Raw genomic sequence first — 13347 nt, 5'->3', positions numbered from 1 at the left:
TCTGCCATTTTCCAGTCCATTTTTCCAGCTGGCCCAGATCCTGCTGCAAGCTACAATAGCCTTCCTCACTGTCCACTAAGCGCCCCCGCCCGCTCCCCCATGATGGTCATCTGCAAATTTGCAGATCCAGTTTACCATATTATCATTCAAATTATTGCTATAGATGACAAGCAACAAAAGATCCAGAACTGATAGCTGTGTTACACCATTAGTTAGAAGCCTCCAGTCAGAGAGACAGCCATCTACTACCACTCTGGCTTCTCTCACTAAGCCAGCAATGTATCCATTTTAATACCTCGTCCTGAATGCTAGGCAACTGAACCTTCTGGACTAGATTCCCATGTGGGATTTTGTCAAAGGCCTGGCTAAAGTCCAGGTAGATAACCTGCACTACCTTTCTTACATCAACTTTCCCGATCACCCCCTCGAAAAACTTTGTAACTCTATTGGTTACGCACAACCTACCACTCACAAAGCTGTGTCGACTGTCCCTAATTGGGCCCTGTCTATCCAAATACTTTATCTACCCTGTCCCTTAGAATAGCTTGCAATAATTTTCCACCGCTAACCTCTGGTTCACCGGCCTATTTGTGAGCTGGAGCACTGTTTCCCCTGTTTGTTTCTTAACTTTCAGTAAGTAACTGGTTTGTGATCTGCCCATCACTAATGTGTTTAGAGGTGCAGGGAGGTACAGTTTCCCTATGGGTTATTGAATGTATTTTCTGAGCACACACGAAACAGCATATCATTCTCTGATGTAAAAAGATATCACCAGAATAGTTCGCACCATCAAGGTGCAGACAGACTCCTGCTATATTTTATTCTTCAAGTTATTGTTTACTTCATTGTAAGTTCCAGCTAGCAATCAAATGCATTTTCTCTCTTGCCATCATACAGCACATTTAGTCATGTATGAGAACTGAAAGTCATCCTGACCACTAGAGGGCACACCTCTTGATCTTTAGTGTTACTGCCTAAAATTTCTCAGTGGATTCTGAGACCAATCAAGTCTTTTCCTTGGGACACATCATCCTTAACCTTTCCCTTTATGCTAATTTTCTTGGGTGTATGAGACAATGTGCTCAGTATTTAATTTCTGCATGCCCAGTATTGAAGCAGGCAGTCTATTTGGAGGCAACGGACGGATCAGAAGAACTATGTACAAAGGTATATAAGGTGCCTTAAGGAAACAATGATTGATTAACTAAACAACCTACCATGGATGGAGGTGGGACAAAATAGTCTTCACTTGAAGCCAATATAAGGTTTTCTTTCAGTAAGTTTCTAACCAGTACAGTTATGGCTTTAACATTGCAAATTTAACCCATTTGTACCTACTGCCTTATATGCATTCCTACCCGGATCTCTGTACCAGACCACTTTTAGTTCTGCTTTCAACAGTTTAAACTGGATAAGAAAGGAATGAGAGTTATTATCTTTTTGCATACCTTGTTCATAATAAATTAGTGAAAGATAATCTAGTAAGTGGGAAATGGGATTGTTCTGAGAGCTAGCATGGTGTAGATGAGTTAAATTTCCTCTTGTCTCAGGAATAGATGAGAAAAGCACCTGCTAGTTACTCAGACGTTATTGGGCAACACTTAGTAGTGAGTCTTTCAAACATGTTGCGACGATGACCAGCAATATCATGAAGGAATATCACCCTTCTCATAAACTGTTGACCCATTCCCATCAGGTAAGAGGCCCATCCACACTAGGACCACCAGGCTCAAAAACAGTAACTTTCCCCAGGCTGATCAACACTTTCACCCATCAACCCACCACACTCCTTACCACTGCGACTTGATCATTTCCTATCAGAGTTATCTTATGTACATGTATTCCTGTACCTAGTGTCTCGTTATGTACCTACAATCAGTCTACAAAAACCTACAAGCTAATCTTGTGTGTTTATTGTGTTTTTCTTACTGTGTTCTTTATGCTTATTGTGTTTTTTTATGCTGCGTTGGATCTGGAGTAACAATCATTTAATTCTCCCTTACACTCATGTATTGAAGAATGACAGTAAACAATGTTGAACAAGTGACTGAAATATTAAAGAGATGGGATTTAATAAATGTAGTAAATGAGCAAAGTGATACTGTTTGAGTCTCAGCAGCTAAAAAACCAGCAATTCAAGGCTAAGTGAAGAGAATGTGAGATGCCTGGAATGACAAAACTGATGATTTCTGGAAGAGTCAGAGAAATGTGTAGGATTGTGGAGGTGAGAAGAAATGGGCCTCTGAAGAACTTGAAATAAAAAGATGTGCATTTAAAATAATTTCTTTCTTGTATTGGGACTCAATGTAGGTCAGTAAGCTTGAAAATGAGATAATTCAAGTTGGAATATTAATAGTTGAGAACTTTGTTCTGTTTAGGTTTATGGAGTGACAGAGGGAATTGTACGTAGGAGGTATATGTTGTCACGAGGCAATCACTCTCTGTGTCACCGACAAAGTGTGAAGTATTCTAGGCTGTTTTGTCAGATAAAGAAATTCAGACTGGCTCGAATCCTCCATACTGTATACAACTTTTAATTTCTTTTACATTTCACAGGTTCGACAGAAACCATCAGGTTTTGAAGCATGCATTGAAGATATGGTCACGCTTATCAATAGCCGTTACAAAGGGAAATCGGGTACGTGCCTGTGGACTCACTTTCGTGAATATCAGCTGTGAACGTTATTTGATTACTTTTATTGTTTAAGGATTTGTTTTTTTTTTGCACATTGGGTGTTTGGTGCTTTTTTTTTACTGGGTTCTATTGTGTTTGTTTTGAGGCTGCTTGTGAGGAGACCAGTCTCAAGGTTCAATATAAAATACATTGTTGGATATTAAATATACTTTGAACATAAACTAGAATAGATAAAAGTGCGCACTGGGCACCCATGGATGGAAGTGGACACAGGTGTCCCCAATATATTTGGCAATCCAATCTCTTTCCCATTCCTATTTTTTTTATATAGACTTTTTTCTCCCATTGTCAGTTCAGAAACATCAAATCTCCTGAGACATTTATCTATTAGCTTCCTAATATTTTGAGGTAGCAGATCCTACCTGCTGCTAAAAATATTGCTCCTTAAGGTGTGAAATACGAAAGTAAGCTAGCCAATAGCATTAAAGAGGATACCAAAAGTTTCTTCATACACATAAAGCGTAAAAGAGAAGTGTGAGTGGATATCGGACCACTGGAAAACAATGCTGGAGAGGTAGTAATGGGGACAACGAAATGGCGGATGAACTGAATAAGTATTTTATATCAGCCTTCAGTGTGGAAGACACTGGCAGTATAGGTGCAAGTTCCAGCTGTCTGGGGTCAGGAAGTGTGTGAAGTTACTACTGCTAGAGAGAAGGTTCTTGAGAAATTGAAAGGTCTGAAGGTAGATAAGTCACCTGGACCAGATGGTCTACACCCCAGGGTTCTGAAAGAGGTGACTGTAGAGACTGTGGAGGCATTAGTAATGATCTTTCAAGAATCACTAGATTCTGAATTAGTTCCACAAGACTGGGAAAATTGCAAATATCACTTTATTCTTCAAGAAGGGAGAGAGGCAGAAGAACGGAAACTATTGGACAGTTAGTCTGACCTTATTGGTTGGGAAGATGTTGGAGTTGATTATTAAGGATGAGGTCTCAGGGTTCTTGGAAGGCACATGGTAAAATAGGTGGTAGTCAGCATGGTTTCTTCTAGAGAAAACTTTGCCTGACAAATCTGTTGGAATTCTTTGTAGAAATAACAAGGAGGATAGGTAAAGGAGAATCAGTTGATGTTATGTACTTGGACTTTTAGAAGGCCTTTGACAAGGTGCCACACATGAAGCTACTTAAAAAGCTATGAGCTCATGGTATTACAGGAAAGATCCTAGCATGGATAAAACAGTGGCTGATTGAGGGGAATAAAGGGAAACTTTTCTGGTTGGCTGTCGGTGACTAGTGGTGTTCCACAGGGATCTGTGTTGGGACCAATTCTTTTTACATTGTATGTCAGTGATTTGGACAATGGAATTGATAGCTTTGTTGCAAAGTTTGCAGATGGTATGAAGGTAGGTAGAAGGGCAGGTGGTTTTGAGGAAATAGAGAGGCTACAGAGGGACAGATTAGGAGAATGGGCAATGAAATAGCAGATGGAATGCAGTATTGGGAAGTATGTGGTCATGCACTTTGATAGAAGAAACAAAAGGGTTCACTATTTTATAAATGGAAAGAAAATACAAGAACTTGAGGTGCAAAGGAACTTGGGAGTCCTTGTGCAGGATTCCCTGAAGGTTAATTTGCAGGTTGAGTCTGTGGTAAGGAAGGCAAATGTGAAGTTAGCATTCATTTCAAGAGGACTAGATCTAAAAGCAAGGAAGTAATGTTGAGATTTTATAAAGCACTGGTGAGGTCTCACTTGGAGTATCATGAGCAGTTTTGCCTTAGGATGTGCTGAAACTGGAGAACATTCAAAGGAGGCTCACAAAAATTATTCCAGGATTGTATGGCTTGTTATATGAAGAGTGTTTGATAGCTCTGGGCTTGAATTCACTAGAATTCATTGAAATCTGTTGAATGGTGAAAGGCCTTGATAGAGTGGATATGGAGAGGATGTTTCCTATGGTGGGTGAGCCCATGACTAGAGGACACAACCTCAGAACAGAAGGGCATCCTTTTAGAATGGAGGAATTTCTCTACCCAGAGAACAATGAATCAATGGAATTCTTTGTTACAGGCAGCTGTGGAGGCCAAGTCTTTATTTAAGGCAGAGATTGATAGATTCTTGATTGGTTGGGGCTTGAAGGGATACAGGAAGAGGCCTGAGATTGAGGCTGAGAGGAAAATTGGATCAGACATGATGAAATGGCAGAGCAGACTCAATGAGCCTAATGGCTTAATTCTGTTCGTATATCTTATGGTCTTATGGATATTGTTAACATTATAAATGTTTTTTGTACTTAGGGAGTCATAGCTTTATCACCCATCAGATAAGCTTCCCTATAATAATTTGCTATACATCAACGACAGATTCTGGGCTCCTTTTTGTTTGCCATGCTGTGAGAGACTTGGAACTCTGTTTAACTTTCTGAGGCACCAAGATAAATAACAAAATCCAGAGGTGGGATGTCACAATTTTTGAACAGTTGTAACAAAAGGGAGAATTTAAAGTCCTAAACTTGACTCTGTTCACCTCAGGAAGCAGTTGTGGGACAGCCAGCAAGTCTATCTACATATTTGGTTGGTCTCTCTGCAGAACTGTTTGTACACAAAAGGGGTTTAAGCTTTTGTGTATAAAGGTGTGTACAATTATGAATGCCGAACTCTGCATTGTCTTCAAGGTTTTGCTGAAGATTTTGACTCATCTTATTCAATTGTGCAGGAGTGGCAGGGTATCTGATGAGCTTTAACACAATAAAGAGAAAAGAGAAAACTTAATAAAATTGTTCAGAATTTAGAAACTTTTCCCACGAGTAGGAAATTACAAAAGAGACAGATTTTAGTTTGTTTCCAAAAGAACCAGGGAAATGAGATTTTGTTAAAGTGGTATGCTTTTATCATACATCTAAAATGCTGGCAGGAGCAGACTAACAGTAACTTTCAAATGTAATTGAGAAGGAAATTTCAATAAGCAGCGAGGTGAAATGAAAATACTGGAATTACTCATCAGGTCAGGCCACATCTGTGGGAAGAGAAACTGAGTTATTTTTCATAACTAAAAGAGACAAAAGAAGCTTGTTAAGCTGCAAGGAGATTGGGGGAGAGGGATATCTGGTAGGGTAAAGCCAAGATGACTGTGGATAAGCAACAAAAAGGTTACCTGATTACTGAGAGAAAGGATTTGGATCCAAATGCATTTATTTTATCACATGTACATCAAAAACACACAGTGAAATGTGTTGTTTGCATTAATAACCAACACAACATAAGGATATTTTGAGGGCAGGTTGCAAATGTCGCCACATGTTCTGGCACCATATAGCATGAGATGCGGTTAATAAGTAAGTGAAAATCCCAAATAAAAAGCTGCAGATGCTGGAAGTTTAAAACAAAAACAGATAATGCAGGGAATAGTCGGGAAGTCTTTCTGTACAGGCACCTCTGTAATGTTACCTTTCTTTCTGAAGTGTGGCTTTCCCTCTGACATGGTTAACAAAGCCCTTGACTGCATTTCCTATGCCCCTACTTTCCCCCTCTCTTCCCTGGAACAGAATAATGTTAGAGTTCCAACCCCCCGCCCCCCCCCCCCCCCCACCGTCCCCCTGATCCTCACCTTTTACTCCACCGGCCTCCACATTCAGTAGACCATTTCTCAGCAAATTTCTGCCATCTTCACTCATTCTGTGGTTGACTGTGTATTCCCATGGTCACCCGGGTTTTACTACATCAGAAATGTTCCCTTCCTGTAGCTTTACAAACTTTCCAATCCTGAAGAAGGGTCTTGGCCCAACACGTTGGCTCCATTCCTTTCCATAGGTGTTGCCTGACCTGCCGAGTTTCTCTAGTGTTATATGTGTACTGCTCTGGATTCCCAGCGTCTGCAGTATCTCTTGTGTTTTTGAAATGTTGACACTGTTTCTCTTCCCACGGATGTGGATTGACAGTTGTTTTTCATGTACTTGGTAAATGAGATTAATAGGATGGTTCTGTCAATAGGCAATAATGATAGGATATAAAGCTTCTTTTCTGTCCTACAGAAACAGTTTAGTTTTGGGGAGAATTGTGCACAGTTTCCAGTTAGATTATATAGAACACAGTAAAGCACAGTACAGACTCTTCAGCCCATAATGTTGTGCTAACCTTCTAACCTGCTTCATGATCAATCTAACCCTTCCCTGCTCCATAGCCCATACCCTCCATTTTCCATTCATCCATGTGTCTTTCTAAGAGTCCCTATTGTTTCCTCCTCTCTCTCCATCCCTAATAGTCCATTCCAAGCACGTAGCAATTTTTGTGGAAAATAACCTATCTCTGACCTCTCCCCTGAACTTTCCTCCACTCATAGTAAAAAGATGTCGTCTGGTATTAGCCATTGTCACCCAGAGAAAAACACTGAATGTCCACTCTAACTGTAGCCTTTATAATCTTACACACCTCCATCCACCTTCACCTCAAAGAGAAAAGCTCCAGCTTGCTCAAACCTTTCTCTTAAGACATGATGTGTTTTTTCTGGTTGGAAGTGTATTGTAAGTCTTTTGTTGATGCTAACTGGGCAAATCTAGAGTAACAGTCATGAGAAGGGACTTGGGGGTCCTCGTGCAGGATACCCTAAAGGTTAACCACCAAGTTGGATTGGCGGTAAGGAAAGCGAATGCTATGTTGGCATTCATTTCAAGAGGAATAGTGTATAAGAGTAAGGAGGTGTTGGTGAGGCTCTATGGGGCATTAGTGAGACCTCATTTGGAATACTGTGTGCAGTTTTGGGCCCCCTATCTTAGAAAGGATATACTGATGTTGGAGAGAGTTCAGAGAAAATTTACGAGGATGATTCCTGGAATGTAGGGGCTAACATATGAGGAGCGTTTGTTGGCTCTTGGACTGTGTTCATTAGAGTATAGAAGAATGAGAGGGGATCTCATAGAAACATTTTGAATATTGAAAGGGTTGGACAGAGTAGATGTGGAAAGGTTGTTTCCCTTGGTGGGTGAGTCCAGGACAACAGGCCATAGTCTTAGAATTAGAGGGTACCCAGTTAAAACAGAGATGAGGAGAAATTTTTTTAGCCAGAGATTCGTGGATTTGTGGAATTCGTTGCCACATACAGCTGTGGAGGCCCAATCATTGCGGGTGTTTAAGGAGGAGATTGACAGGTATCTAATTAGTCAAGGTCTCAAGGGATATGGGGAAAAAGCCAGAAATTGGAACTAGATGGGTGAATAGTTTAGCTCATGGGGGAGCTGCGGGGCAGACTCGATGGGCCGAATGGCCTACTTCTGCTTCTTTGTCTTGTGATCTTGTGAAGTCAGGGAAGCTCAATGGTTCGGAATGTCAGTCTCTTCTCCTCAACACCGACATTTCTCCTGTGCTTACCAATCCAGATGATGATTAGATGCTCTTCAAAGATATTATGTAGCTGTAGTCAGTGTATTGTAAAACTCTGATAACGTATATTCTTCGTCAGCCCCTCAGCCCCTCCACTCCTAGACCACCGGGGTCCTCTGTCATGGGCCCTTAGAAGGCTGATCGGTCCTTTGGCTTCCACGTTCTCCACACGACATTGTTTATCTAGACAGAGATCCTTCCTGTACCAGGAATGAAGTCTGCAGCTTCTGCTGACATTTTTGTAGCTCCGGATTTTACAGGATGAAGTTGCTAGCCCCCCTGCCCAACCCACCTCCTCTCACGTCCGGGCTTGGGGCTGTCCACGGCAGAGTTAATGTATGTTTGATTGTTTGGGAATTCTGAAGGTTTGAAACCCCAGTGGTCTAGCTTCTGGCTCCCTGATTCAATTGTCCCCCTTGATCCCAACGGCTCCTCAGATCCCAAGCTCCTTATGAATTACCAGGGAACTGGTTCCTGCCCTCCCCTTGAACATGCTATTTTGTCCATGTTTCTTTGTCTATAGGCACAAATGTCTCTAGTCATGATGATGTTGTTGTCCACTGACCTGGTTCACTTAAAACATGTTGCGCTATCGTGTAATAGTTTTTTTTTAAGTCAGTTAAAAACATGTTTTTTTATAGGATAATATTCAATAGACCGGAAGATCTAGCAATTCAATGTCGCACAACTCCCAGAGTTGCCATTATTGGAGTCTTACTCTAATTGTCTTTGGATCAGTTATCCAGAGTATCAAAGTCTATTTTTGGATACACAAGAGGCAGCAGATGCTGGAAATCAGGAGCAACAAAAACGCTGGAAGAATTCATCAGGTCAAGCTGCATCTATAGAGGAAATGTCCTGATGGAGAGCCTCAACCCAAACTGTCGGCTTCCATTCCCCTCCATAGACACTCCTGACCTGCAGGGTTAGAACAGAGAACATTACAGCATAGCCCATGATGTTGTGCCGACATTTTAACCTATTATGAGATTAATCTAATTATTCCCTCCTACATAGCCCTCCATTTATCTACAAGCTCCGTGATACATTGCCTCTACATTGGCAGGGCATTCTACACACCTGCCAGTCTGTGTTTTAAACAAAAAATTAGCTCTGACATTCTCCCCTATACTTTTTACCAATCACCTTAAAGTTATGCCCCCTTGAATTAGTCTTTCCTGTCCTGGGAAAAAGGTCTCTGCTTTACCAGTTGATCATCTGTATACTTTTATCAAGTCAACTCTCACCCTCCTTCACTCCAAAGAGGAAAGCCTTAGCTTGCTCAACCTTTCCTCTAATCCAGGCAGCATCCTGGTAAATCTCCTCCATACCCTCTATAAAGCTTCCACATCCTTCCTATAATGAGCTGACCAGAAATGAATAGTGTCCCTCTAGCATTTTGCGCGCTTTTCTCCCTTTTGTGCCACTGCATTGAAAGTTGTGTTTCAAGCTTAATCTTCACTAATCTGCATTTTGGGCCATCATCTTAATTCTTTTCATTTTTGCCTTTAGGAATCATCTATTGCTTTTCCCAGAAAGACACTGAGCAGGTTTCAATGAGCCTACAAAAACTTGGCATTGCAGCTGGGTGTTACCATGCCAATATGGAGGCCAGTATGAAGAGTAAGGTTCACAAGGACTGGAGTATGAACATAATAAAGGTCTGTTAAAATAAGGAAGATTGTTATTTTTATCCTGTTCCTCTGCTAGTATATGGTATTATTAAGGAGTTTATACTAGGGTGGACGTCACATTCTCATCATTTAAGTGATGATCTTGTCGTTGCTGGTTAACTGGGCTCTGAAAACTCGTTTCTCAGTCTCACTTTATGTACATGTTCACAGCAAGAACAGCATGACCCCTGTCATTACACTGTTCTGTAATTTGAGAAAAGGAATGCCATTTTATACAGAAGTTGACTAGTGGTACAGATATCACTAATTGGTAACCTTGTGTATGTTCAAATTCCTTATTTATATAATCAGTCATCAATCACACTATGGTGATACAGGTTTTAATGTTCAGTAGAACCTCCGTGTTAAAATCTAATACTACTACAGAATTAATGAAGTAACTGATCAATGAGTGTCGCCCTAGGATCCTTTGTTTGCATCCTTATCATTGTCCAATGGCTCCGGTCGCCTGTGCAACTGGAAGCTGTGCTCTTCAAAGACCTCTTTTCCAAAGCCTCACTTGCCTGGGCTGACTGCACACTATCTGCAAACTGTCCTTGGCCGGGCATCACCTCAACCCTCATCTTGCTGCAACTTCCACAATACCTTCGGTCTTAGTAAAGCATTCATGTGCCAATCCCTTGGCCAGAGAAGGATCAAACCTTCTGCCACAGATGGTTCATGTATGTCTTGCAGCATACTGTTTATGAATCTCTGCCAGTTCTGTTATAGATTACTATTGAGCTGGTGCCTTAAATTTCATAGCCCCTGTTTCATCCCTCTGACCATCAGTGGGTAGTGTATCGCTGGGAGCTGCTCTGTGCTCAGGCCCGTACAGGAGGCTCCCTACAAGTTCCTGTAGTAAAAGTGAAACTGTTGTGGTGAGGTGTGTCTAGATAGGGAGGGGGAGCAGGGAAGGGGCAGGTGGGGAAAGATATTTCTGTGTGCTTTTCTTTAAAGGAAGGAGTTAACTAATATAGTGGTTAACATCCTGGGACTGGTTTCTGTTTCTATGTGTCGGTAGGTGGATTGACTGCCCAGTTTTCACTTCAGTTTGGTGGAAGGATTTCAGGGTCTACAACTGGCAGGCAGAATGTTCCACTTGAATATTATCCAGGCAGTGATCCCAGACATTCACTTGTTTCAAGCTGTTGATCTGCTTTCAGCAAGGAAATTAAGTAGATCCTGTGATTGAGCCACACGGGATGGAAACAGGCCCACAGGATCTGAGCATCCATTTTCACTGATACTACACTAATCCCATTGTATTCTTCCTACATTCTACTCTACTTTCAAAGTCCACCAGCCCTTGTGTCTTTGGGATTTTGGAGGAAATCATGCAGGTGGTCGTGTTGCGTCACTGCAATGGGACAGCACAGGAAAAGAGCAGTAACAGAGTGCAGACAAGATGTACAAGGATACTGCCAGAGGGACTGAGTTATAGAGAGACATTGTACAGGCTAGTCCTTACAGCATAGGAGGCTGAAAAGTGATCTTATAGAGGTTAGTGGAGTCATGAGGGGCAATCTAATTTTGTCCCAGTGTTGAGGTATCGAGAACTAGAGGCTGCAGGTTTAGGACGAGAGGGGAAATACTTAAGAGAAGCTTGAGAGCAACTCTTTTACACAAAGGGTGTGAAATCATCTACCAGAGGAAGTGGCTGAGGCAGGTACAATAGTAACTTAGTTGGGCAGGTATATGGATTGGAAAGATTTAGAAGGTTATGGTGTATACACTGGCAAATGGGACTAGCTTGGATAGAGTATCTTGGTCATTATGGGTCAATTGGGCCAAAAAGCCTGTTCCTGTGTGGTACAGCTCCATGACCATGACTATAAACCAGATCATCCAGAGGAAATCCAACATGGTCTCAAGAAAAACATATTATTTTTCCATCCCTTGTTATCCATTTAATGTCCTAACTAAGTTTTTAAAAAAAGAAACATTGTCATGGATAGAATGCATCTTAACTGCCAAGCTTATTATGTGTGCGCCAAGATATAGTTGTCTCAGAACCTTACTACTTACTAAAAATTTGGATAATGCACCTTTTAACAGTGTGTTTGATTCTCAAATACTTTCTCCCCCAGGTTATGGTGGCAACAGTGGCATTCGGCATGGGCATCGACAAAGCTGACGTCCGATTTGTGTTCCATCAGTCTCTCAGCAAATCCATGGAGAATTACTACCAAGAGAGTGGACGGGCAGGTCCAGTATCAGACAGGGACTGAGGGAATGTGGCAGACTAAATGGTCACAAAAATAATGTCTGACATTGCTGTTTACCATTTTATTCAAATTTAGATACCTTGAATGAAATCAAAAAATATATATTACTACTTCCTCTATTTCTCAAGCCTTACATTTTGCTTCAAATATCTTGATAAATTCTTGGAACGGGCTATAATATGTAAACAGACAACATTATAGAAGTACTTGTACGATTGTTGGGATCTGAGAGTCACTGGTTGCTGATCCCTGACTGTCTTTGAGATGGTGCTGGTGAGCCACCTTCTGGAACCGCTTCAGTCCCCCTGCTGAAGGTGGTCCCACAGTGCTGTTGGGGAGGGAGTACCTCTTCCCTGGTGGGAGTAGCGAGAAGAGGGCATGGGTCAGGTAGGAGTTCCTGATGATGGATGTCACCTTCCAGAGATGCCATGTCCTTGATGGTGAGGAGAGCTGCATCTGTAATGGAACTGACTGCATCCTCTTTCTGCAGCCTCTTGCATTCCTGTGCTTTGGGGTTTCCATACAATTCACGGTGCAACCAGTGAGAATTCTTTCCACTGTAGACCTGTAGAAGTTTGTCAGGGTCTTTGATGATATGCTGAATCTCCCTAAACTTCTAAGAAAGAAGAGATGTTGGTAAACCGTTCTTTTTTTTTGTGGTTGCATTTATGTGCTCCACAGGGGAACGTGAAGCTACTCTCTGCTGACCCTTCAATGAGGAAGGTTCAACTGATATCCCCTTCCGAAAGTTCCTTGGTTTTGTTGACATTGAGTGCAAGATTGCTACAAGACCACTCAACCAGCTGATCTGTCTCACTCCTGTGTGCCTCTTCATCGCCATCATGATTGTGCCAACAACACTGGTATTATCAGTGGATTTTTTGATGGCTTTGGAGTACTGTGGGCAGTTTTGATCTCCTTATTTAAGAAAGGATGTGCTGTCGTTGGAGAGGGTACAGAGATTCACTAGAATGATTCTGGGAATGAGAGGGTTAACATACGAGGAACGTTTGTCTGCTCTTGGACTGTATTCCATGGAGTTTAGAAGAATGAGGGGAGACCTCATAGAAACATTTCGAATGTTGAAAGGCATGGACAGAGTGGATGTGGCAAAGTTGTTTCCCATGATGGGGGAGTCTAGTACGAGAGGGCATGATTTAAGGATTGAAGGGCGCCCATTCAGAACAGAAATGCGAAGAAATTTTTTTGGCCAGAGGGTGGTGAATCTATGGAATTTCTTGCCACGGGCAGCAGTGGAGGCCAAGTCATCGGGTGTATTTAAGGCAGAGATTGATAGGTATCTGAGTAGCCAGGGCATCAAAGGTTATGGTGAGAAGGCGGGAGAGTGGGACTAAATGGGAGAATGGAACAGCTCATGATAAAATGGCGGAGCAGACTCGATGGGCTGAATGGCCGACTTCTGCTCCTTTGTC

At 41.9% G+C, this 13347-nt stretch overlaps 1 protein-coding gene across 3 annotated transcripts in view; it reads left to right on the top strand.

The window, feature by feature from the left end:
- The window catches only part of recql (RecQ helicase-like), a 50583-nt gene that overhangs the window by 22817 nt on the left and 14419 nt on the right, over positions 1-13347 (top strand). For all 3 annotated transcript variants that reach the window (XM_072241143.1, XM_072241142.1, XM_072241144.1), the window contains exons 8-10: positions 2557-2638; positions 9526-9674; positions 11777-11894. In XM_072241143.1, the coding sequence (XP_072097244.1) occupies positions 2557-2638; positions 9526-9674; positions 11777-11894 (349 nt within the window). The remainder of the gene's footprint in view (positions 1-2556; positions 2639-9525; positions 9675-11776; positions 11895-13347) is intronic.

Source organism: Mobula birostris, chromosome 23 (genome assembly GCF_030028105.1).
Source record: "Mobula birostris isolate sMobBir1 chromosome 23, sMobBir1.hap1, whole genome shotgun sequence".
NCBI lineage: Eukaryota > Metazoa > Chordata > Chondrichthyes > Myliobatiformes > Myliobatidae > Mobula > Mobula birostris.
The sequence above is the reverse complement of the archived record's forward strand: the minus strand, read 5'-3'. Positions and strand labels throughout refer to the sequence as shown.